The sequence below is a fragment of the Sander vitreus genome, chromosome 3 (assembly GCF_031162955.1).
Source record: "Sander vitreus isolate 19-12246 chromosome 3, sanVit1, whole genome shotgun sequence".
Classification (NCBI taxonomy): domain Eukaryota; kingdom Metazoa; phylum Chordata; class Actinopteri; order Perciformes; family Percidae; genus Sander; species Sander vitreus.
In genome coordinates this window covers 15106498-15133867 of record NC_135857.1, presented here as the reverse complement: position 1 = coordinate 15133867, position 27370 = coordinate 15106498, and the positions used below count along the sequence as shown (strand labels likewise).

General features: G+C 42.1%; 1 protein-coding gene across 2 annotated transcripts in view; it reads left to right on the top strand.

Annotated features, from left to right (window-relative positions):
- sik2b (salt-inducible kinase 2b) overlaps positions 1 to 27370 on the top strand; it is a 48397-nt gene that overhangs the window by 11459 nt on the left and 9568 nt on the right. For both annotated transcript variants that reach the window (XM_078246212.1, XM_078246211.1), the window contains exons 4-11: positions 9029 to 9190; positions 16792 to 16916; positions 18824 to 18947; positions 22696 to 22922; positions 23862 to 24014; positions 24437 to 24583; positions 26191 to 26422; positions 26501 to 26794. In XM_078246212.1, the coding sequence (XP_078102338.1) occupies positions 9029 to 9190; positions 16792 to 16916; positions 18824 to 18947; positions 22696 to 22922; positions 23862 to 24014; positions 24437 to 24583; positions 26191 to 26422; positions 26501 to 26794 (1464 nt within the window). The remainder of the gene's footprint in view (positions 1 to 9028; positions 9191 to 16791; positions 16917 to 18823; positions 18948 to 22695; positions 22923 to 23861; positions 24015 to 24436; positions 24584 to 26190; positions 26423 to 26500; positions 26795 to 27370) is intronic.

Sequence of the window (27370 nt, the reverse complement as noted above, 5' to 3'; positions counted from 1 at the left end):
ATATTACGACTAATCGTTATTCCCATTTACTTTCTGCAGTCTGACTTCAGTTCACCACCTCACCATCTGCGTCGCCAATTCCTATTTTGTCTCCAAAATGTTCGTACGCATGGGTCAGAGTTTGCGTGGAGGACCGCACATTCTCCCGTCAAGTTTTTTATAAATCACAACCTTTGCGTGGGAAGTGGCATACGCACATTTTCAGCCCCGTTTTGTGCGTACGCCACGTTTATAAATGAGACCCCAGATCTGTAACAAGTAGCAATCTTTTAAGCCACCACCAACATTATAACCATCACAAGAGAAGTCAAGAAACTGTATCTTTAAACGGTAGAACTTTCACCAAATCAAGAGTTTAAAAACATATGAAGAAAGAAAACATGAATTAACAAAATAAACTACACACAAAGACAAACAAATTAAAGGAAAACATGAGAAACAATATGATCGGAGCAATGCTGCACCAATCAACTGATAATAATCCTATAAAAAAAGAAACAAAAAAAGATGAATTAAACATCATCAAGATTGATGATGATTATTATTCATTTTGGACCTTTGGGACAGATGGGGGGGGGGGATTCCTTTGGTATAGACAACGATATCCAATCAGTCATTTACCTTTTAATAAAAGACAACACCTAACTTATAAGGAGGTAGGCTCAGACTTGCTGTATGAACATAATACAACTTTCCAAGTGGGCAGTATGAACTTACAAGGTACAATAATGACTTTTTACACTAGACATGGTTTAAACACATCTTAAGAGTAAAGCACAAATAAAGACACTTGTGCTGGAAAGGACAGACAATGCAGAACATAGCAAGAATAGTACATAAAGATAAGAATTATCTTAGTCTGCCATAGCACAGCATGCACTCTATCGCTACCACACACGCACAACACGCACAACACACACACACACACACACACACACACACACACACACACTCAATTTGTACGATGTGTACACACTGCAATCTCAATCCAGTACGCTGGATATGAGCCCAAAGAAAGAGCAAGTTTATTGTACTTTTAAAAAAATTATTATTTATTAAATATCTCAGGACAGCAAATAAATCCTGGAATGCATGCGTGTGTGTCTGTATGTGTATGTCTTTGTGATTCTGAGGCCAGTGTTCCACTTGTGATGTTGACTCAGCAGCAGCAACGGCTGCTCCTGTGACCTAGAGAGAGCTTTGAAGTAGACACAAAAAATGAATGAGAACAGAGTGTGGTTAAAAATAAGAAGGAAGTACAGAAGTGCACAGACATAAAACGGAAAGACTACTCCTATATACGTTATAGCCACTGCAGCTAATTGTGGTTAGAGCTGTTAGCTTATCACTGTACCGTATACTCTTAAAGGAATAGTTAGACATTGTGGAGAAAATTATTTGCTTCCATGCAGGGAATTGGATGAAAAAATCGATACCACTCCAATTAGTCTGTTAAATATGAACCTACATCCAAGAAGAGGTAGCTTAACTTAGCATAACGACTGGAAGCAGGGGGAAAGTACTAGCCTGACTATATCCACAGAAAGAAAAAAATTAACTGTTGTTTCTATATTTTGGTGTTAGTACAGATTTGATGAACAAGGTATGCAAACAACAAAACAAACACAAACACAAACATTTTACTTGGTGAGCATTAGAGTTACTGGTAGGCAGATTTTTTAAAGTTTTGATTTATAAACTAATGCTAGCTGTTTCCAGTCTCTATGCTAAACTTAGCTAACTGTCTCATGGCTGTAGCTTCATACTGTAGTTAACAGATATTCATGAAAGCTTTATTGATCATCTCATTTAATTCCTGGCAAGAAAGTGACTGAACATATTGCCCAAAATGTCAGACTATTCTTTTAAATAACCAATAATGATTGTTCAACCTCATTTTCCATAATCCATAGTTTTCTCATGGATCATCTCACGGGATTATAAAACCAATGTGTCCTGATTTCTCAGACCCCTCTGCCCTGATTGCACAATGTATTGTAGTTATGTAAGACATTTATATGTCATCATCTGCAGCAGTAGCAGCTATGATTAAGCCAGGCAGACAGCGACTGGTAGCTGCAGCACTAAACTAGTACAATATTCTGATTTCCAGATACGCTTTCGGAGATGGATCAAGTCCATCAGTCATGATGTACTCTCAGACAAATTGATAAGATGCCAAGCAAGATCTCTAGCCTCTTACTCCACTATCGCCCTCCAGAGAGTTGCCTCCGCTTCCCTGACATGATGAATTTCTCAGGTCTGCTCCTGGCCATAGGTTACAAGGAGCGGAAGATGCGAAATTGTTGTGGATGCTTAGCAGCCCACCCTTTTACAGCAAATGAGACAATGGATGAGCCTCCAATTCTCTCGTGTGTGTGTGTGTGTGTGTGTGTGTGTGTGTGTGTGTGTGTGTGTGTGTGTGTGTGTGTGTGTGTGTGTGTGTGTGTGTGTGTGTGTGTGTGTGTGTGTGTGTGTGTGTGTGTGTGTGTGTGTGTGTGTGTGTGTACAAAGAAGCGGAGCTGGGTTTGGAACAAGGAGGCGGAAAGTGATGGGTTAATTCTCGCAAAGGGGTGGGTGGGCACAGTAATGGGCACAGCAGAGGCATCCATGTCAGCTTCTTGATGTGCCTTTTATGTCTGTCAGTCTGCCGCTCCACAGTCTGCCTCAACACCGCAGTATGGATCAAATCCTGGAAATTGGGTCAACCACAAATAAAACGCAGAGGCAGGAGGGGAGAGGAGGCAGAAGAGAATGGAGCCGAGAGCAGGGGACATCCATTAGAATTTGGAAGGTGGTGGGGAAATGTAGGGCATGCATATTTAAGAAAGCACTGCTGGAGAGAGGGGAGTATTATAGCTGGCAGTGAGTACAATCACTCATGCAGCTCTCTTGTCTGACTGATATAAAGGGAATGAGACAGGCAGACTGTTGACTTCAAAGAAATACTGGCTGTTTTTTGACACATTCTTATTTACTTAGGCTGTCAATTGCTATTTCACCAGAAACCATATTTCATATTTACTGGGTGAGTTTTCTTCTAATGTGTCAGCCACCAGGGTGTGGCTGCATTGACTTTGATGACCAGTATAAATGTATTCATGACTAGCTAAATTCCCCTAGATTGGGCTGGCAGTAGCTCAGTCTGTAGGGAGTTGGGTTCAGAGGGTCACTGGTTCAAGTCACCATACGGACGGAAGTACATTGGTGAACTGGTAGCTGGAGAATGCCAGTTCACCTCCTGGGCACTGTCAAGGTGCTCTTGAGCAAGGCACTGAACCCCCAACTGCTCAGGGTGCTTGTCCATCTAACTTTTTTGGTGATGCTTGATGGGAGCAGATTTCTTCCCTTTTTAATATTTACAAAAATGTTCTGTTGAGTGACATGCAGCATCTCACATGGCAGCTTTCAAGGATACACCTGCTGAAGAAATAATTGCAATAAATTACAAGGAAAATGCTGTGCCCACTCTGGAATTGCATGCTCCTCTTCGACCCAGAAAGGTCAACACCACATGCCTACCCATGGGCTAATATACAACTCAGGGCACCAACGAGAAACAATTACACTAAGTCGGTAACACCCAAGACCTGTGAGGTAATGCCCAGGTTGCAGCAGCATAGATGTCACTCACAAAAATGCCCCTGAAAAAGAAAATATTCTTACATCTAAACAAAAATACAACTGTGCACCTTCTGAATTAAAGTTTGTCTCTTTCACAAACTAAGACTAGATTAGTTTAACTCATCACAAAGCACACTTCATTCAAACGGGACAAAACAAATAAAACTCTCCAAATCCATCTTAGTTAGTCTTTCCCCTGTTTACAACAATTAGCAACTATTTTTTTGTCGAAATAAATCCTTAATTCACCGTAAAATGTTAAAAATATGCCGGCTCCACACACCATTTTCCCCCAAGGTCTCTTGCCGCTGTCCCGGCTCCTCATTAGGCAGCGACCCGGTAAACAGCGACTCGTTGGCGGCTCTCAATCATTCTTTGGAGAGAGTGTCCAGTGAAAACATGGAGAAAACTACCCACACAACATCATTGGAGAAAAAATAATTCAGTTTCTGTTGGCATCGAAGGTCAATTTGAGCAAAGGCATTGCGCTGCAGTGCTTGCAGGACTTGTGTCTGCAAGCATGCTTTACCTGCTTGTCAGTTAAAGCAGTATGAACCGGCTACAAAAATAAATGTATTTCCCGACACCAGATAATTCACGTTCAGAGACTTCTAGTCTGTGAACTGTTGAAGTTCCTGAAGTCAAGACAACGAAGGACCTCAAGTGATCTTCACAGAAAATAAATCGAGAATTCTGTGTTTGGGGTGAAATAACACATGAGTTGAAAGTATTTTAAGTAGGTGAAACATGCAGGAGTAAGTTATGTGCTTTGTTTTTTAGGCAAAACAAATGGGATTTTTTTATTTAAATATCTCTTTAATGAGTACTTATCCCATGAAAGAGAATTTGACTGTTACAACCAGTAGTTGCAGCTGATCTTTGGCGGGATATAACTTGGGATGAAAGGACATTGTTCAACTCCAACTGGCTCCAGCCCATTTTAACCCCTGAGAGTGTCAGTGTTAAATCAGCACCAACATCTGTCAACACGCACATAGACGTGACTTTAATGTGGTTGCTGTTAAAGTGGTTTTTGTATCAGTTGCTGATGTGGAAAAAGAATGTGTGCGTTTGCCCCTTGTCCTCTAGACACACACACACACACACACACACGCACACGGACACACACCATGCTTGCCCCACAGTGTTATCTGAAGTCCAGCCAACAAGCCAGTTTGTACCCATGATGTTTGTCCCCTCCAAACTTGAGCAGCTGTTAAGAGACTTCGGTCCTCACCCAGCTCTCAGCAGAAGAGGAACACAGTGGTTGTTAAGCTGTTCTGCTCACTTTCCCAGAATGCCACTCTGCATGCCTCACTGTGCTGAGGCCCTTGCCATCGCCAACATTGTATCAGTGGATTACTCATCCCTCCACAGGGGCAACGTGTGTGTGTGTGTGTGTGTGTGTGTGTGTGTGTGAGAGAGAGAGAGAGTCAGTAATGGCTTGTTTTTCAAGTGCTACTGTAAAACAAGCCGTAGCAACACAGTGCATCTGTTCATACAGACATAAGATTAGTTGTCTTGTTCAGCATTTGGTTTGTTGACCATTTCATTGTTAAAAGTGTTTATTAGTGTTCCTCTCAGTGCCCCCTGACCAAAAAGTCAGGCCGGTTTCAGCTCTAAAGGCTCTGACGCACCAACCCAACCGTCGACAGAAAAGGCAGTCAGACTGATTAGTCGGCTCCCACAGAAAATACGATTGCTAGTAATAAGAAGACACTGGTGTTGTCAGCTCTCGGGCTTCTTCTTGTGGAAGAAGCACTGATTCACTAGTCAAGGGTTAGCACTCCACCAATCAGATTGGTCATTGAGTCCGACTGCCCACTGGCCGATTCAACAAGTAAAATCGGCCAAAATGAAGGCCGACAGCTCCTCCGACTGACGACGGCACGGAACACACTGAACATACTTGAGTCACCAACCTCGCCAGACTGTCCGACGGCCGATAATCAGGTTGGTGTGTCAGAGCCTTAAAAGGAATCCTGCTTGACTGACCAAAAAGTCAAGGAGCAGTCAAAAGGCACTGGCAAAGAGTTGGTCCCTGCACACATATATATATATATATATATATATATATATATATATATATATATATATATATATATATATATATATATATATATATATATATATATATATGATGGATTAAATGCAGAGGACATGTTTTGTTTCTGTGTATGCTTAGAAATGACAATAAATTTAACAGTTGCAGGTAACAGTTGCAGGCCTAGATTTCTTAATATATTCCCAAAACTCCATGATGTTGCCCTAAAACGGCATGGCTATTGAAGGGCAAGTGTCATAATGTTTTGGTCAAATGTGGTCGGACAACATGGTGGGGATATGCTTGAATTGAACTTGTTTGTGCAAATTGTTGAGGCTTGATTGTCTGACAAGCTCTTTGGTTGAAGCACACTGACGTCTTCAGAGACTGAGACCAAGAAAGGGAGAGGTTTGATCCCAAAACGGTTATTACTTTAGAGTCCCGTTCTCCTCACAGGTGCTAACTTGGACCACCTCGACACATTCCCTTTCCCAGTGTGTTTTTTGATTAGCAGCGTTGCATGAAAGCAGCCCTGTTCACTGAATGGTCTCCTCTGTGGAATGTGCCAGCCACTATCTAATCAGGTTTTCTCACTCTGTCAGATGTTAGCTATTTATCAACCATGCTGTTGACGACAGAACAGCATCATCTCCCTGAAGTTTAATAGTGCAGCTTATGGCCTTTAGTCATTTTTTATTGTACAGTCTTTGTCACAGCACACAGCTGACCTTTTGGTCTACCCTTTAGTTGAGACAATACATAGTTGTTAAGATGAGGTGTTTACAATGTGATGCATGCTGCTGGCCTGAGGACATACGCTGCTCTACTTTAAATTTATCAGTTAGTTGATGGAACAATGTTTTTGATGTTAATGGGCTGTGAAATTGGCTTAGTGTGACTTCTCTTTGCATCTTGACAGAGGCCTAGTTGTGAATCAGTGATCATCTTTACATAAATATGTGTGCACACCAGGGAAATAACAGCAATATTACTTGTGTTAAAAAGTTATAAGGTACAGGTAACAAATGTAAAGATGATGCAAAAAGTTCTTTAGTACCCCTATTTTACTGTAATCCCCTGTCTTCTTTGTGATTACAAAAATGCTCTTTTATGAGATTTACCTTGTGGGTCTTCACATAATTGCATTCCTAATATTTTGCACATACTGTTTACTCGTATATGAAGTTTTTTTTGGCTGCGTGTGTTGTGGTTGTTGTGCATTGTCGTCAGGTTTGGTCAGTGGTCTGTATTCATGCCAGCTGGAAGGAAAGCCAACACAGTGTCCTATCTTGTTTGCCACAGAGTGTGAATTGAAGAGTTAGCAAGCTATCTGGACAGAGAGGTGTGAAGAGGAACCCTGCCGACAGCAACAAACACCACACTTTCCAAATTTCACAGGGCTGCAAAACGTCATGCATCCTGTAGAATAGTCTGTCAGCCAAGCTGAGTGCGAAAGGATAGAAAAACTGTGAGAGCGTTGTGGGAACAGACAATAAGCGAAAGGTCAGTGATCTGGAGGCTTGGAGAAAGAAGACTAATATGTATGATTTTACCCCACCGCAGACTGCATAGACTAGTTTCATGCATCTTTCTAAACAACCAGTCTATCTCAATGCTCTGTGCACAGCTTGTGCTCAGATAAACAGATAAATCAGATCAGTTTTTGTTTGTCTCACTGGATAAGAACCAGGATTCATATTTACACTAGTATCTTGATTTCTCCCACTATTTATCAAGTGTGTTTGTGTGTGTGCACTTCAATCATACACTGACTACCTCCCACTAAGCCCCCCCCCACACCCTGTTCCAACTTTCCGTACTAATGTGGACATAATATAGCAGAAGACCAGTTCTCAGTAATCTCGTCTTCCCCTCTCCTCCTGATGCTTTGACGACACAGTTTCTCCACTGTCAACCACTGCTTACTACACACACACACACACACACACACACACACACAATTACATTGTACATCCTGCACTGAATCACTTTACAATGCATGACGTAATATAGAGTTAACTACTATTGGCACCAGGCCTGCAACTCATCAAAAGTAAATTATCATTTCAACATAACCACCAACACTTTGTATAGTTGTAAAGAATGCAGGCATTTTTCATTCTAGAAAAGCTCCTTTCACACATGTACTTCAACCCTGAAATTAAGTGGACCCAGAGAAGCTGTATGTGAGCAAATGCAAATTTCTGCTGGAAATTAAGCAGACTTTACCTGCCAGCTCCCTTAGTACAAAGCCTGTGTAATGTTCAATTGAATCCATGTGTGAACCGAGCAGGTCAAATTCACAGTGAGCAAGTGGGTGTGTTGATGACCTTTCTATCATTCTACTTGCGCGTAACTGGGAGGAAAAAAAAAACTTCATAGGGTGAAGAAGGGGGATTTACATGAAGACATCAACGAAAATTTCTAACTGGAAAGACGACGACGAGATTCAGAAGCCGAAATTCTCTGACAACTTCAAGGAACAGCAAGAGACTGCTGTTTATGACCAAATTACGAACCAGCTATGTGACCACAGTGTAATCCGCGTCATGTCCTTCCTCCTGCACACTCAACCCAGGCGCCATCCTGCTACTAAACCAAACGGTGTGTTTCCAGTAATTGACACAGACAATCTTGTCATGTGTGAAAGGGCAACTTCGGACAACCTGATTTGTCGGATATTGTCCAGAGTTCATATGAGAAATCTGCTTAAGTGACATCTGATACTGTATTTGAAAGGCCCGGAGAGGGATTTTATATACAGTGGGGCAAAAAAGTATTTCGTCAGCCACCAATTGTGCAAGTTCTCCGAATTAAAAAGATGAGAGAAGCCTGTAACTTTCATAGGTACATTTCATTACATTGTTTCTGGTGTCCTTTGACAGCTCTTTGGTCTTGGCCATAGTGGAGTTTGGAGTGTGACTGTTTGAGGTTGTGGACAGGTGTCTTTTATACTGATAACAAGTTCAAACAGGTGCCATTAATACAGGTAACGAGTGGAGGACAGAGGAGCATCTTTAAGAAGAAGTTACAGGTCTGTGAGAGCCAGAAATCTTGCTTGTTTGTAGGTGACCAAATACTTATTTTCCCGAGGAATTTGCAAATAAATTCATTAAAAATCCTACAATGTGATTTTCTGGATTTTATTTTCTCATTTTGTCTCTCATAGTTGAAGTGTACCTATGATGAAAATTACAGACCTCTTTCATCTTTTTAAGTGGGAGAACTTGCACAATTGGTGGCTGACTAAATACTTGTTTGCCCCACTGTAAGTCAATGTATAATATTATCTGCATATACTTCTAACATGACACATCACCTCTCTCCACTGTCTTTGTTTCTCTCTCTCTTTGGCTGCAGACTACCTGGCGAAGCACGGCCGTCTCAGTGAGCTAGAAGCCAGGAGGAAGTTCTGGCAGATCCTGTCGGCTGTAGAGTACTGTCACAATCGCAACATCGTCCACAGGGACCTGAAGGCAGAGAATCTGCTGCTGGATGGCCACATGAACATCAAGATTGCAGGTACCGTAACAACGTAGTGCAGGAGTGTCCATAAACGTATTGATGGATAAGTAATACAGGATGTCGGCATGGAAACATTTAGTTTTGATCCATTGCCTGCCATGATCTCAGTGCTGGCGTAGTTCAGAAATGTCTTAACTATCTGCCCAAGCCATTTGCACAGTGTTGAGAAATGGTCGGAGGTTGCTTGCGAGATAGCAGTTAGCTGAAAGATGCCAGGACAGACGTCTTAAAATCTCAGCAAGAATCCAAAGGCTTGTGCCACCTTTTCCAAACATATGATCAGAGGAGATCAAACATCCTTCCCCAGTGACGCCTAGCTTTAATTTTGAGGAGGAAACATTAAAGATAAAGGGACAAAAAGAGGCAGAGACCAGAGGTAGAGATTTGAGACTAGGCTTGAGGTCTGTAAGTACAAGCTTCAAAGTGTGATTATTAAGCAACTGGCATTTAGAGCTAGCTAGTGAGAATGCCACCCTACTGCTGTTTCACAGATCGGCAGAGGGGGAGGCTGGAAGGTAGTGTGGGGAAATAAAGGTGGAGGGGTTTGAGTTTATTTGGAGTAGAGGAGGTGATACATTGGATTGGCTACCTTGCAGACAGAGTAGCGTGTGAGAGGGTGAAGGGAGAATGATGAGGAGTTGTGCAGAGCAGGGTGGCAGGGCTGCAGCTGTGACAATGCGCTGAAACAGGCCACGGTTTATCTTAGGCCTTAGTCAGAGCTGATAACTGAAATCCATCTAAGGTGAGCTGATCACATGAGGATGGCTAAAAATACAGGTGTGAAAAGATAGCAGACAGAGTATGAATGTGTGCTTCAGGGAAAATGGCCCTCTGTCCTTAAAGGGCTTCATGTCTTGGACTCCAAATAGTAGAATTAAAATCATTTGTTTATTGGTCTGATAAATGTTACTTTATGGGGGAAATATTACCAATGAGCATCCCAGTTAACCTGCATACAAGTTATGGCCAGTGTTCAGTGTCTTTTTTTCCCCCTAAGGTCAAATCAAATAAGGAAAAACTATACAATAACTGATAGAGAACTGAGTGTTTCACCTGCATCATTACTCTCATCATCATGTACACTGTTTCTCAGAAGGGTCCAAGATGATAACTTGGAGATGTTATTACCCCAGCAGCAGTAATTGTCATAAACATGTCTGACTCACAGCCGATTGTCGGAACAGCAGATTAGATTTAAAGCAGGAAAACAATGAACAAAACATTACCTGGCTTGTGATTAGAGAAAAGGTCTCCGGGGAGGACATTAGCAGCAAGGTACATTCTGTGCTTCTCCTGCCCACAACACGCTCTGTCAAGTTTGGCAAATGGTACATAAAGTTTAGATTTGTACAGTACATGTGAAAGACAGTCCTCACTTCAAATTCCATACTGCATCAGTAATATTGGTGTCAGTTAGACACAGCCATCCATTCAACCTTTGTTCAAGAGAGGTACATGCGTATTTCCTTTTCTTTTTGTGTTCTTGCTGGGCTAATGTGCATCTAGAGCTGCGTCTAATGTTGTTTTTTTTTTATAATCAATTCATCTGTTGATTATGTTAGACCTTAAAGGTGCCCTGTGGAGTTTTCCTGTCAATAAACAAACGTTATGTTTTCTTTCTGTGTAACTCACTAAAACATTGTATTTATCCTTCAGATCTAATAAATGTGATGAATGCATTTCCTTCCTCACAAAACATTTGCCAATTTTCTTTAAAGTGCTCATATTATGCTTTTTGGCTTTTTCCCTTTCTTTTATTGTGTTATATATCTTTTTGTGCACGTTTATAGGTTTACAAAGTGAAAAAGCCCAAAGTCCACCCCAAAGGGACTTACCATCTCCAACAGAAAACACTGTTCACAAACTGCTCCAAACAGCTCTATTGTAGTCCAGCCTTTACTTCTGTGACGAACGTGCGTCACTTTGTAACACATGTTATAATGCTCGCCTAGCTGCTAGCATGGCACGCCCTCATACTCTGCAACTGACAAGCTATTAGTGCTGATCTAGGTACTGCGCCTGTGCGACTCCCAACAAAGATGGAACAGAAGTGTGATGCCTCACTCAGTAGCTAAAACAGAGAGCTCAACACACAGGGTGAAAAGAGGAGCTGCAGCAATGTGCAGTACAACAAAAATATGGTGTTTTTTGAAAATTAAACCACATAAACCTATTCTGGTATAAACTCTAAATACAATTATGAAACTGAAACTGAGCATAATATGAGCACTTTAAAGTTTGAAACCTGCATTGTTTATATTCCTGTTTACTAGCAAGAAGTCTTCTTTCTTGCCTTTGCTGGTGCATTTCTGCATATCTTGGCGCATTAGTGGAATAGTGTGACACAGCTGGCAGGTGTGTTTATCGCGTCACCCACGTACATGTGCGTATGACAAACAAAACGGGGCCCACTCATGCAATAATGGTTGTAAAAATAATCCACAGGTTAGCTACTAAATAGCTAAATTCAAATTGGGTAAGACTGCACAAAACAACAAGAAATGATTTGATTTTATTGATTAAATGATTTATATTGAATATAATATTTTGTCTATAAAATTTTAGAAAAAATAGTGTAAAATGAAATAATACATTTATTATTATTATTCGGGCTCATCTTGTAGAGAAGCAAGATTGGGTAATAGTGTAGGTGTTGCATCATTTTAGTTTAAAATATGCTTCAGTGGTACTTACAGAATTAAAAAAAAAAAAACAATTGTCACATGGTGATACTGTAGCCTTTTGGTCCACTGTGGGTCTGGGCCTCCTGGGCAGTTGCTTAGAGTAATGATGAGAGTAATGATGCTGGTCATCCAGCCTTGCCGACCAACAGTCCAAAATCCACTAGTCTGCATATGCATGTCTAGACAGAGTACCTATGCTTCTGGGTTTTTCATTCACTCCAGGGATTTCTCCCTGCTTTCTTAAGGCCACCTCTGGTCAGTCTGTATGAAGCTTAACCAGGCAGCGGTCAGTCAAAGAAAGGTCATGCTTAAAGGTGTCTGCAGAGGAGAGGGACATTGGCAGCAGGGGGTGCCCTTTATGTTTTAATTTCAAACAGCCCTATTACGTTTGAGTTGAGTTGAAGGGGATTGAAAGAGAGCAGGAGAAATAACTAAAATATAAGAGAGTTACTGGATCAGTGGAGGAAAGGAGGCAGCCTTTGTGGCTTGGCAGGAAAATACATATATTTTGTGTTGAGTTTGCTATGGTCAAATAAACCAAAAGGGTTCAGGAGAACCACTTTTAAAGAAAAAAACAAACAAACATGATGTCATACATTAAACACACACAGGGTTGGACAATAGGATGGTATACACATTACAATATACCGTGAAACAATATATAGAGGTAGACACTTGGTTGGTATGTCTTCTTTCTATTAGCTATACCTTTTATTATCTCTGATTATATTTGGTCATTGTGGTCTATTTTGTTTATCGTGTTACCCTTAAAGATTCCCATTGAGCCTCATAGTCCATTCTAGACTTTGGAAACAGCAGTTGACAGAACAATCTCATCTCAAGGACCATTTGTGCATTTGTTGTGAGTACATCACAAGACATAGCAAGCAAGCTAATATTACTTGCTAATTAGTTATTTTTAGTAGTTTATTTAAATTATTAGCTTCGATCTTCCAGATCTGGCAGCCCAGCTATATCAGCTAAATAGCTGACGGCAGCCATATAGTTAGCAGCAGTGAGCAGTTAGTTAAAGCTTTCTATCCATCAGAAAATTCCGCAAATCACAGATAGTCGAGGCAGAGCAGCCGGAGGACATCAGAGGAAAAACCATGAAGACATTTTCTCCATAAAATAAGATCCAGTTTTACCAAAATCAGTGGTAGTGTAAAACGTTACAGACTTCTCGCGGGAGATTATGCCCACCCACAAAGCGAAATCAGGCGTGCAGTGGGAATGAATGAAAGAGGCACTATTCTTCCTATTACCAATCAGAGTAGCATCAAAATGTTTTTGAAGCGGTTATTTTATAGACATAACCATGTTAAATATTTCTCTGGCATTCAATATTTGTGATTAAATAAGTACCAAGCTAAAATTCAAGGGGAAACTAATCTACTTAGTAATTTAACTTAAACTTACACAGCTAATTTGCTTCGTCAGGACTGTGCAGATGTGCTTTGGTGATTGATCAGATTGGATGTACAGTGACAAACAATCCACCAACTGTGGTCAGATTTGGATTCAAATGTTAATCAGATATGTGCTAAATCCTGATTGGACAGAGAAAAGGTTTGGTGATAAGAAGTTTGGGAGATGAGACAAGAAGACTAAATCCAGGGCAGTGCATCCTGAGCTGCATCCATAACTATGTCAATGCTTACACCTTATTAGAAATGACATGGTAACATTTGTGACTGCTGGATGCTGTCCTCTTACTGCAGTGTGATATGATCACTTTATACACGCGTCATGTTCACACACACAGTTTTTTAAGCCGTTAGATGGAGTGGATTCCAGTGTGAACTGTTTAGGCTAATATTATGCTAATACTTTTGTGTGCGACAGACACACGCACACTCCCCCACCCCACCTTTCCTGTTTAGCTACGAGTGCTGTTAGTCCCCTGCAGCGTGCTGGAGCATTTGACGTCAACCAGTCTGCTCAGTATTCAGCTCCATGAAATGGGTCACAGCTTCTGACGATAAACCAACTGCACTGCTTCACTCTGCTCTGCCTGGGTCTCACATCTCACCTTCACAGCAGCATCAGACAGTAAACATACTTGTAATAAACCCCACTATGGCACTCAGCTTTACCCTCCACTTTGTCAAACACACCTGCTGCTAACTGCACTGCAGTAATTGAATGGGTTGAATACATGCACTCACACACACAGTGTCAAACCTGCCATGTCCTTTTCAGTTGGAGTTTGCAACAATGTCTCAAACATGTTTTCCAGTGAACTAGAATTTCCTGCACCATTTTATGTATTGCAGGTGTTTTTTTCATTGTTTTGTCCACCCCATTTATGTCAATAATGATAGCCTACATAACGGAACACTTCTCTGTATAACGCAGTGCAATTCAACTGCACTCTCCAAAATGACCAAGCAGACTCAACACCACTCTAAAACAATTTGAACAAAATCGGGAAATTATAACATTCACAACGGGAGGATTTATTGCATGACTGTTGTATTAGACTGCATTATCATTCAGCATTGTTCATCGGACAATACAAGAAATTTGAAGATGACACCTTGTGCTCTAAGGAATTGGTTTTTCACTCTTTTCTGGCATTTTATACTACTAATCTACAGATTAATTAATTAATTAAATAAAAATCATTAAAAGCTGATAAATGCAGCTCTACGCAATGTGAGCTGTTATGTGGCTATGTGGCTGCTAGCTATGTGTGTAGATTGTGTTAAAGGACAATTCCGGCGCAAAATGAACCTAGGGGTTAATAACAGATGTGTACCCACTCGATCGTTCTCTGGGACATGTTTTCATGCTAATCGAATGTGTTTGTAGCTTGAAACAAGCTAGTGCGGACCGCTGATTAGCTTACAATGCTAGTATTCGGGTCACAGGGACAGACAGTTTATCAAAAGGATAGTTTAGAAAGACAGTAGCTCCCAAGATGGCGGCCGCCTGTATACGAGAACGCGACTGTCTATAAACTATCTTTTTAATAAACTGTCTGTACACTTACAAAGTTCTCAATGCTTTGGTTCACATTTAGGGACCCTCATTATGCTACCGTTGAAGTGGGGTGATATTTTGAGCCTTTTCAGTGGTATAAATAGCGATTTGTTTTTACTTTCCCTGTGCCCCGAATACTAGCGTTGTAAGCTAAACGGCGGTTGTTAAAAGCTACAAACACATTCGATTAGCATGAAAGCATGTCCCAGAGAGCGACAGAGTGGGTACACATCTGTTATTAATCCACTAGGTTCGAATTGTCCTTTAATTGTAAAGCGTCATGATACAGAACAGAGTAAAGGAAAAAGAAATTGGTTATACACACTGTATCTTACTCTCACACTCTCTAATTATCAGTCGATACACTTTTTTTCCCCCCCAGACCTCATGTCTGAATTGTGTCCTATAGCCTACTCTTATGTCTATTAATCAACCCCCTATGTATAATAATTGACATTGTACAGTTCATATCATTTGAGCAATACTTATTGTCAATTTTCAAAGTAGGATTATTTTAACATACAGATACATTAAACTTGTATGCCACTTGTATGGAAAACAAATAGCTATCTTGACCATAAATAAACTTAGTTCTAGCACAAAGTCCTACATTTCAAGTAAAAGAAAACAAGATAGAATCTGAATAAACACATTTACATTTGTTTTCCTAGAAAGAGGAATGGGCCTGGGACTGCCCTGCTAGTAGTTTGAATCATGGCTTAAATGGCGTTAGTGCCATTATTATGCACATGTGTAGGTGCTCATTAGTGATCTGGAACGGTAATTGGTTTTAATAATGTTCATAGCGGAGAAAGCTTACTCACAGCTGTAAGTCGATCCAAACATAGTCAAGGTGTTTAGTGCTACTTTGGTTAGACCCGTCCGTAGCCAGAAAGTAGCAGGGGCAGGTACTTCATGCTGTCATCTTTCTCACATCTCTTTCATGCTGTTGTTTTCTCTAGCGAACTGTCTACTTTGTAACGTGTTAGTCCTAACACTGATAAAATGTCACAAGTTGAAAAGATGCCATTTACAATTCTTATGAGGCAGAGAGAACCATCAAATCCCCATATCTGAGAAGCTACAACCAGCAAATGTTAAGATTTTTTTCTTGATAAAGTATTAAGAATAACGAATTAGTTGTGAAAATAGTGATTAACTAATTGTCTGTTGATGCACTAATGGGTTAATCATCTCAGCACCACAAAAAATAACTAATAGCAAGTCTTGTAAAAACCAAATTAGGAGCACGAAGAGACAAATCATTTACTGAAGAAAGGTTTGAGAAAGAGGAAGGTGGGATGGGAGGAAAGGCGAAAGATACGAACTAATACAAAAAGGGGATTGGCTGAGTAATTGCAGGAATGCAAGTTGGCTCAGTGTGATTTGGAAGATTTTACTGCGGCTTTAGTTGGATTTTAATGAAAGGCATACGGGAACTTCTCAGCCTTTTGTGTGTATTTCTGCAAGCGTAAGTTAGACTTTCTTGGTCTGAAGAATCAAATCTGAGTCACTCTACAGACAACCAATCAGAGCACAGCATTGATGACCTCATGTCAGTCTCCTGGGGAGGTTACCTCATACAAAGATCTGTTTCCTCAACATACAAATATGTTGATCACATATTACATTATGCAAAACCTGCAGACCCCATGGAGTCACAAGGCGTAACCCACCTTTGTTCTGGACATTTTCTGTGTGCAGTTTGATCACTTCTGCACAACGCAGCTACACATATTCACCATGTGCCTAACCGCTTCTCTTTTTACAATCACAAATATACTTAGTTACAGGTTGCCTTTTGTACAGCACATGGCCTGTACAAGGACTTTACAGTCAAACTTTAAGTACAAAACGTTTATGTTTAGAATTATCTGTACCTTTCCTCCCAAACCAACCACCACCCCCCTTCTGTTTTGCCCTGTGTAGATTTTGGATTTGGGAACTTCTTTCAGCCCGGGGAGCCTCTGGCCACATGGTGCGGCAGCCCGCCTTATGCTGCTCCAGAGGTCTTTGAGGGGCAACAGTATGAGGGCCCACAGCTAGACATCTGGGTAAGGTGTGTGTGTGTGTGTGTGTGTGTGTGTGTGTGTGTGTGTGTGTGTGTGTGTGTGTGTGTGTGTGTGTAAGTCTCTTAACAGCTGCTCAAGTTTGGAGGGGACAAACATTATGGGTACAAACTGGCTTGTTGGCTGGACTTCAGGTAACACTGTGGGGCAAGCATGGTGTGTGTGATAATCTTACAACCTTATTTACAGTCTCCTCTGATTGATATACAGTACAGGCCAAAAGTTTGGACACACGTTCTCATTCAATGCGTTTTCTTTATTTTCATGACTATTTACATTGTAGATTCTCACTGAAGGCATCAAAACTATGAATGAACACATGTGGAATTATGTACTTAACAAAAAAGTGTGAAATAACTGAAAACATGTCTTATATTCTAGTTTCCTCAAAGTAGCCACCCTTTGCTCTAATTACTGCTTTGCACACTCTTGGCATTCTCTTGATGAGCTTCAAGAGGTGGTCACCTGAAATGGTTTTCCAACAGTCTTGAAGGAGTTCCCAGAGATGCTTAGCACTTGTTGGCCCTTTTGCCTTCACTCTGCGGTCCATCTCACCCCAAACCATCTCGATTGGGTTCAGGTCCGGTGACTGTGGAGGCCAGGTCATCTGGCGCAGCACTCCATCACTCTCCTTCTTGGTCAAATAGCCCTTACACAGCCTGGAGGTGTGTTTGGGGTCATTGTCCTGTTGAAAAATAAATGATGGTCCAACTAAACGCAAACCGGATGGGATGGCATGTCGCTGCAGGATGCTGTGGTAGCCATGCTGGTTCAGTATGCCTTCAATTTTTAATAAATCCCCAACAGTGTCACCAGCAAAGCACCCCCCACACCATCACACCTCCTCCTCCATGCTTCACGGTGGGAACCAGGCATGTAGAATCCATCCGTTCACCTTTTCTGCGTCGCACAAAGACACGGCGGTTGGAACCAAAGATCTCAAATTTGGACTCATCAGACCAAAGCACAGATTTCCACTGGTCTAATGTCCATTCCTTGTGTTTCTTGGCCCAAACAAATCTCTTCTGCTTGTTGCCTCTCCTTAGCAGTGGTTTCCTAGCAGCTATTTGACCATGAAGGCCTGATTCGCGCAGTCTCCTCTTAACAGTTGTTCTAGAGATGTGTCTGCTGCTAGAACTCTGTGTGGCATTCATCTGGTCTCTAATCTGAGCTGCTGTTAACTTGCGATTTCTGAGGCTGGTGACTCGGATGAACTTATCCTCAGCAGCAGAGGTGACTCTTGGTCTTCCTTTCCTGGGGCGGTCCTCATGTGAGCCAGTTTCGTTGTAGCGCTTGATGGTTTTTTGCGACTGCACTTGGGGACACATTCAAAGTTTTTCGCAATTTTCCGGACTGACTGACCTTCATTTCTTAAAGTAATGATGGCCACTCGTTTCTCTTTACTTAGCTGATTGGTTCTTGCCATAATATGAATTCTAACAGTTGTCCAATAGGGCTGTCAGCTGTGTATCAACATGACTTCTGCACAACACAACTGATGGTACCAACCCCATTAATAAGGCAAAAAATTCCACTAATTAACCCTGACAAGGCAGACCTGTGAAGTGAAAACCATTTCAGGTGACTACCTCATGAAGCTCATTGAGAGAACAATGGGTTTGTAGCGCTATCAAAAAAGCAAAGGGTGGCTACTTTGAGGAATCTAAAATATAAGACCTATTTAAGAGTTATTTCACACTTTTTTGTTAAGTACATAATTCCATATGTGTTCATTCATAGTTTTGATGCCTTCAGTGAGAATATACAATGTAAATAGTCATGAAAATAAAGAAAACGCATTGAATGAGAAGGTGTGTCCAAACTTTTGGCCTGTACTGTATCTACTGCCCTGACCTTGTTCTGTGTGTGTGTGTGCATCTTTTCATGTTCAGAGTATGGGGGTGGTGCTATATGTGCTGGTATGTGGTGCGTTGCCCTTCGATGGGCCCACTCTGCCTGTACTTCGACAGAGAGTCCTAGAAGGAAGGTTTCGCATCCCCTACTTCATGACTGAAGGTAAGAAGAGACTCTCTTGGATATTGACCACACAATAAGATGGGACTATGCCAACTCCCACTTCTCAGTATCTCATATTCCTGTGAATTTACACATGCAGTGTATTTGTGAGACACCTTCCGGTCTCTCTTGTCACGGCATGTGTTCGAGCTGAGGCAAAATGGTATGTAATTCCCATGAGGGATACTGCCACTCGGATGAAAAGATCATGCTTTCCTATTGGAGTCACCATACTGTTGAATGTTTGCTGCAAACACTCGGGGGGTCATTTCATTAATTAGAGAGCATTACGCTCATTTGAAAGGGATACAGTAGAAGACACTCTGTCATTGTCCTCTGTAATGTGAATACGTGCGTCAGTGTTTCTGTGCGTGCATGCAGGCTGCAGAGTGAGTCAGGTTGGCTAACTGTCTCAAAGCAGCCCTGCTGTTAGCGGCTGTGCTAGCTAGCTGGCAGGAGATTAATTCCAGAGCTGGAGCTGTTTATGTAACCTGGGAAAGAGCCAGTGAAGCCTTCCAGCAGTTCGCCTGTCTGTCTCTCTGAGGAGACTCTGCCTGTTTGTATGTGTGTCCAACTCACACTCTATATCTGTGAGATATATTCCTGTTAGTCTGTGGCCCTGTCTGTTTCTCTTGTCTTGTTTCTGTGTCCCATCTGCAAGTCTGTAGCACTTTCTCAACAGGAGTTGTGGTGAGAGACTCATCCAGATTTGTTCAGGATCTTGAAACAATTAAGACATAAGGGGAATGTAGGAGTGTAATGTCAGCTCCGTGGACAGACTGACACTTAAACCCGCCTCCCCACCCCCAGTACAGCCCCTGTTCCCTGAACAAGGAGAACAGAGTGTGCTGATTTCTTCATCCAGAAACGGTCCATCTCATCTCCACTTGTTTCTCTCCCTGGTCAACACTGTCGTACACAGCACAGCCTAGCACTGCACAGTAAACTCTCGTGTGGACTACTCCCAACTTACTGACTAAATAACAGCAGTAAGGGTTGTCTTATGTCTCCCCTGCTGTTACATATTACACAGACCTGGTAAATAGTTGTACAAAACAGCCAAAGGTCATGTTACCAGAATCATTTGCTCTACAAAAAAGGTCAGAATAAAAAAGTAAAATAATGTCCATCACAAGTTCTCAGAGTCCAATGTGATTTCCTCAATTTGCTTGTTTTGTCAGATCATCCCAAAGATGATGTAAACAATTAACATTATATAAAACCGAGAAAAGCAGCACATGATTGGAATTTTGTCTTTAAAAAATTACTAATCTATTAATGGATTTGCAAAATAGCTTTCTGTTAACAAATTGATTTATCTGCTAATTTGTTTAGCTCTAATTAAGCTAATTAAGAACCCATTTAGAAATAAAAAAAATATACACGTGAAGCTCAGCTGCTTGTGACATTTTGTTTCTTCTGTCCTGCATTGCAGAAGTACAGCTAGCCAATCACAGCCCACACTGAAACAAAATAGGGTGTTTTTGAAATTCAGTGAAAACTGATGATGTTTGAAAGCTTTGAATTGCAGTTTGTGTTGCATTTAATTTATAAATGTCTGTATGTCTACATAAATGTCTATGTAGGGTTACGCTCATGTTCACAGTCATGCATGATGGTTACATTTTATATGTATTAATTACAGTCTGTTATTTGTAAGCTCATGTGTCTGATAAATTCAGTGAAATAGATACGATAACTTCAGCCACAGTACCAAGTCCTCTGCCCTCCAACTTCTTGCAACAGAGTTCAGAGGACTTGGTGCAACTTTACACCACTGGGACATTGCAAGTGTTAACTGGGATGGTTCTGTGGTTAAGTCATGGTGGTGTAATGTACTGGCTAAGAAAAGTGTGTCAATCAATCAGCCGGCCAGCCGGCTAGACGGTTATGCAGTGCCATCCCCTTTACATAGTCCAACCTTCCCTGGTGGTTAGTAGCTTTGAAAAATGTGCTCAGTTTCAACTGTTGCTATAAACACGGCTGTAGCAACGAGCAGAGCCTGAGTAATCACTGGGTCAAACAAATTGTAGTGTATTGTATTTGAAGCATGTTGTAACTTAGCAGCTGCTTAGATGCCACAGCATGGGGCAAAAGTGTAGTGAAGGTTAGGACTGGTTATGTACATAATGGGGAAAACTTGAGATGGCTGAACCGAAAGGTACAAGGTAGAAAAAATTTGATGTAAACATATGTTAGTAGATCAGCAGGGCAACTGGGAAGAATGTGAACCAGGGAGTAACTGTTGGCAGCCATGTCCTTGGGCTTATGAACTGCTCTCTCCTAACTCTCTGACAGAAGACAGAATATCTGTGGATATTGGTAGAGCAGGAGAATAAGGGAAAAAGGTGACCTGCAGAAGGTTGCTTGTGTAGACATTTACAACTCTTTGTAAACTCTAAAATCACTAAAGGTTTAATAACATTTAAATGAGTATGACTTAAAGTGACCATAATGGACTAAAGACAATATGATAATTCGATTATTAAATTAACGTCAAAAAGAGAACAACTTTAGTCACTTGAGAAAGGAAAAAGAAGAAATATTTTGCTGATTTTGTTCCAGCTATATGTCAATGCATTTTCAATCAATTAAAAAAAAAAAAAAAACTCAAGGTAGAGATCATTCATTTCAAAAACATATTTTAATGAAGATAGTATTAAAGATCAAGTAGATAATGAACAACTGCAGGGCCTATTTGTTAAGAACACACCTGTCTTGCTTTAAGACTGTAGCAGCAGGGTATATGGGTAAAGATGCTGTGTGGCGGGCAGGAATGCAGTGCAGGCAGTAGGACTGCAGGCAAGCAAAAGCAGCACAGCCAGGGGAACTGTAATCCTGTTAAGAACCCAGCTGTGTCTGACGTCAAACTCATCCAGCCACTAACTAGAGGTGAGGAGCTCTCATAAGGAAGGGAGGAAAGTAGAAAAGAGTGTAGACACACTGCTCAGAACTGACGGCAGAGGAAACCAAAAAAATAATTCAGCGGATTTAAAGCTCTTATGTTTTTATTTCTGCTCCACTTTATCTGGGCTACTTTGTCAAGGACATGACGCTTTGTGGCTTAATTTGCTTCAACATAGCTTATATAGTATACAGTGCTCGGTATTAAAAACAACAACATAAACGCTCTCTTCCTTTTTTAAAAGTGGTGATACTAAAATATAGCCTAGACATCTAGACGCACCCTATCGGCAGCAAATGTAATTTGCAGCCAGGGTCAGTCTAGCAATTCTCCGTTGGCTTGCTAGCTGGAAAAACCAAATTCTGGTCAGGCCAATCACATCGTGTATAGAGTCAGTGGGTGGGCTTAACATAAGGATGGCACAGTTGCGACGGTTCCGCGTGAATTCCCTACTACTTGAAAACAAAGACGATGGCTGCTGCTGCTGGCAAACAGCGGTCTTTCGAATCGGCTTTAGCCGCGACTCTGGACTACTTGGAGTTAAGCACTGAAATCATTCTTAAAAAAGGAAGATGTGTTCTGAGTTTTGCCGACCCGATACGGCAAAAGTTTAATCTATCAACTAGCATTGCTCTGGTTGGTTGTAGCGATATCCTATTGCGTGCAGAGGGAATTTGAAAGACAACTGTTTATCCCGCCCCTCGGATTGAGCCCTGCCAATGGTGAGTTCCCAGACCCAACATCTTGATGTGGGTCTGGCTTGTCAGGCTACCTAAAATATGAAAGGCTATAAAAATCTTGTCCCATCATCTATGATTGATTGTTCTCTCCCACCCCTCGCAGACTGTGAGCACCTGATCCGCAGGATGTTGGTCCTGGACCCATCAAAGCGTCTGTCTGTGGCCCAGATCAAGGAGCACAAGTGGATGGCTCTGTACGCTCCCGTACAGAGGCCTGTTCTGTACCAACAGCCTCCAACTACTGAGGGCGAGGCGGTTGTGGGAGAGTACAGCGAACAGGTCCTTCGCCTGATGCACAGCCTTGGCATCGACCAGCACAAGACTATAGAGGTGAGGACTTAGCTGGCTTTATTTATTCAACAAGGGTATGAAGGGGTCAGGTTAAAAGGTCAGCGCTTCAGACTGTGACGGAGATAACAGTTTTACTAGATGCACCCAAGCAGAATGATGAAGGTGATGCCCACAGGCACAAGAAGGATACGAACGTGTGCAATAAGTTCCTCATTTACTAGACCAGCCAGTGGTGGAAAGAAACGGCACATTTACTTGGTTATGGTCTTCAAGTACAATTTTGAGGTAATTTGCCTTACTTGAGTATGCCTATTTTAGCCCATTTTTACTCTACTACTACTTTGCTACATTTCAGAGGCAAATATTGTACTTTTTACATGACTACATCAATTACAATCTTAAGTAGAAACTGAACTAAAACTAAAATTTAGGACCATACATAAGAAATATACAACAATGCAAAAACGTATATTGTCTTTTGTATGGAAAGGTCAAGTGCTCCATTGAATTTGCACAGATAAATATTGAAAATAACTATACTTGCTCTATTTTTGCACACAGGCATGTAATGATGGATTTTACGTGCACTGTTAGCCTTGTGGTTAATTTGTGTATGCAATATTCAGCAAAAATATCCCAATGATCATATGTGAATGTTTAGCCTTGATTGTAAAATAAAAGGAAAATATATCCATTCCTTCATTAAACAGTATTTCTGTATCAGTTTAATGAAGAGGCTGTAATTTACATGCAGTATATTCTATGTGCTGTCTTTTCTTTTAATACATTCTGTATATTGTGTTTCTTATCTATACTCTGCTCTTTAGCTGCTGCAATAACCCAATTTCACACTGAACAGTAACAAAGCATTATCTCAGCGTATCTTAAGAGCTGTCGCAGTCATCCACAATGGAAGGTGTGCTTTAGTAATAATTTCAATTACAGACGCCGCCATTTATGTTGTCTGTCATCCCCCAGTCTCTGCAGAACAAAAGCTACAACCACTTTGCTGCTATCTACTACCTACTGGTGGAGCGCCTCAAGGCCCATCGCTGTAGCTTCCCCGTCGAACAGCGGCTCGACCCCCGCCAGCGACGGCCCAGCACCATCGCCGAACAGACTGTCGCCAAGGTAGCCACAGCGCGTCATGCAAACAATGGGGTTCTGAATGATGTGTACAGAGATTACTATACATGCATCCCTGATCAAAGCGCCATTATTCACACCTGCACCCATGAACAATCAAACGGACAGACACCACCCATTAATTTATTTATCCAGCCAGCTTCTGTTCTGGCCAGCCTTGATCTTAATGCGTCTGCCTCAGTTACATTATTCATCATTTTCTTTTCTTTGCCCACGGTCTGTTCTTAGCGACACTTTGCAATTTCTCTTTCATTTCCTTCATCATCTAGGATCTTTCTGGTCTCTTTTGGATTACAAAGTCAAAGTCGTAATTGCATTATTATTAAGGATGTTGTTAAATATTGGCCATGAATTGGAGAAGGTTCTTTGAGTTAATGTCAAAGTCTCTGTTTTCTGTCACTCTGCAGTCGACCAGTGGTTCCGCACAGGTGGGTTTGCTCCCGCAGGGAGTTCGTCTGTTGCGCTCCCAAGCCTCCCCTGATGCTTTTTCCTTCACCCAGACTACAAGTCCCCTGGAGCAGCATTTCATGGTGGAGGACGTCAACATACCCAAAGTAGGTCCAATACCAGTAAAAACAGCCTGAGACTTCAGGTGTCTTTCTGTTTACGTGTTCGTCCTCTTTCGGTTATTGAAGTTGTAGTTATTACGGTCATTATCAGCTTGCACAACTATGGCCTGAAACATAAGTTTGACGTTGATAAGTTTGATGAAGCATACCCACTCATTGTGAATCAGGTGTGTGTGTGTGTGTGTGTGTGTGTGTGTGTGTGTGTGTGTGTGTGTGTGTGTGTGTGTGTGTGTGTGTGTGTGTGTGTGTGTGTGTGTGTGTGTGTGTGTGTGTGTGTGTGTGTGTCGCACCCTTCTCCTTTTGAGGTTTTGAGCATTGGCTTGCTCCGTCAACCTGCCAGAGTGCAGTTGACTTCTTCTCTTATGTAAGAACTCAGCCAGCACACATCAGACAGGACAGCTGCCTGTCCTGCAAGGCTTCTTGACACACACAAACACACAGAGTGCTCTCAGTATTTCTTTTTTTATCTGTACCAACCAGCGACCTTTTCCTTTAGGCCTGTTGTTGAGCTGACCGACTGTTACAGAACACAGACACCAGTGGTCTGAGATGATGGCCTCACACACCTGCAGGGCTACACACAAACAAACACAAACACATGCACAAACACACACATACATAGATGCAATGTCAAGATTTATTTTCCATCCCACCCCCTCACCTGACTCCAATAAAAGTGTGTGTGTGTGTGTGTGTGTGTGTGTGTGTGTGTGTGTGTGTGTGTGTGTGTGTGTGTGTGTGTGTGTGTGTGTGTGTGTGTGTGTGTGTGTGTGTGTTTTAAGCGGAACAGAGACAGAGTGCATGTTATCTGGGTGAATGGAGCCTGGTTATGTAAGCTGTCCTGTGATGATGATGTGACCTATTGCGAAGCTGAGTGAACACGCATGGACAGGAAGCTGCTGTGCTGCTCCATCTTGCCACAGCGACCGCCTACCCATCAGCCAACATCTAATCTTTTCTTTTTTAGTTTTTGGCTTTCTTCTCCATTCAGCTTCTTTCGCTCTTCTTGCGTGTGCGCGTGTGCATTGAGTAACTGCATTCCTATCCCAGCAAACTACAGAAAGCAGATGGGGAATTGGGCAAAGTTGCTTTTTCTAGACCAACACCAGGCTTTCTGGTTGCTGCGGCCAATCATGCAGATGATCTTTGTCTGTGTGTGTGTGTGTGTGTGTGTGTGTGTGTGTGTGTGTGTGTGTGTGTGTGTGTGTGTGTCACACAGCACTTTTAGTCAAAGCTCACTTCCTGGCCCTGCATTTCTTTATTCCCACCCTCCACCTCTATGCTAACACAAACAGGCCTGCATGCTGCAACAAACAACGCACACACTCCCAGTATGAGACCAACTGTGGTGAGTTGAGGGAAAACAGAGGGAGGAGAGTAACTAATGGAGCCCTCATTCTCAGTATGGGGGTCTCCTTTGTATGTGTTTGCGTGTACCCTGTGTGTGTTTTAAGATGCCTGATTTGACCAACAGTGTCCTGGTTGTCCCGGTTCCTTCAGTGTTCATCTGTTTCCTTCCTGGCACAGTATGTTTTGAATGTATAGTTATCATTCTCTCTTTCTGTCCCTTCTTATCCCCCCCCTGCATCTAGGTGAACGGCTGCCTGCTGGACCCCTTGCCTCCCCCCACTGTCCTCCGCAAGTCCTCCACCTCGTCACCTAGCAACATGATGGAGACGTCGATCGATGAGGGCATCGAGACTGAGGAGCCCGACACAGAGGATGATCCGCCCCACCTGCCCTCAGCCTATCAAACAGCTCGGTTTGGCCAAAGGCGACACACCCTCTCTGAGGTGACCAATCAGCCGGGGCCTTGGAACCAAGGTATGATGTCACCTGAGTCTATCACATGCATCTAATGCTAAAGCAGAGCTGTTTAAAATAAAGAATTGTGTCCCCCAGGTAAATTATTTGCTCTAGGCCACAACCCCTCCATGGGCAGCGTGGACTCGGACATGGGCCATGACATGGAGTCAATGCACAGCGACCTCGGCCTGCTGGAGGATCCCCCCTCTCTCAGTGAAGTAGTACCAGCCAACAGCTCTTCTCCCGGCGTCACTCCTACACCTTTCTTGAACGCTCGGCCCGCCAACCCAGCAATGGCCGTTCTGACTTCGCAGCACAGGGAGACACAGAACCGCTCCCCCATCAGCTTCAGAGAAGGACGCCGTGCCTCCGACACCTCCCTCACTCAAGGTCAGGACCAACAGTGTTAATTTGTCTTTTTTTCCCCTATATCCATTAATTGTTCTTTTTGGCCCCTCATTTCAGTTTATGCACTCAGACTACATTGACTTCATATTGGGTTAAGGCAGTGGCTGTGGCTCAGGAGGTACAGTATTTACAGTATTTATCCTTACAGTACAGTAGCACTTGTTTTTAGTTAGGGAAGTGGAACGAAATTCTGTTCCCTATTGCTCTATCTACAGTACACAGCTGAATGCAGCAAGGTCAGACATGCTCTTGAGAGATTGCATAAAGATATTCTGTGACACATCACAGAAAGAAATCATTCTCTGAAGTGGAAGTGAACAAGATGGGTTGAGAGAAATGCTTTAAAATCACAGATCAGCCAAGTGTCAATTTGATGCCAGATTCGGCACCTCTTCTTAAAGCCCAGTCACTACAAGCTGCAGAGAGTTTGATGTATAAAGTGTCAATGTGAATATGTCTGAGGCTCTGGGATCCACAGAGCACCAGTCAAGAGGAAGAGCATAATGCAACACCCCTGCTGCAGCTGCTCTCTCAAACCCTTCTACACACACACACACA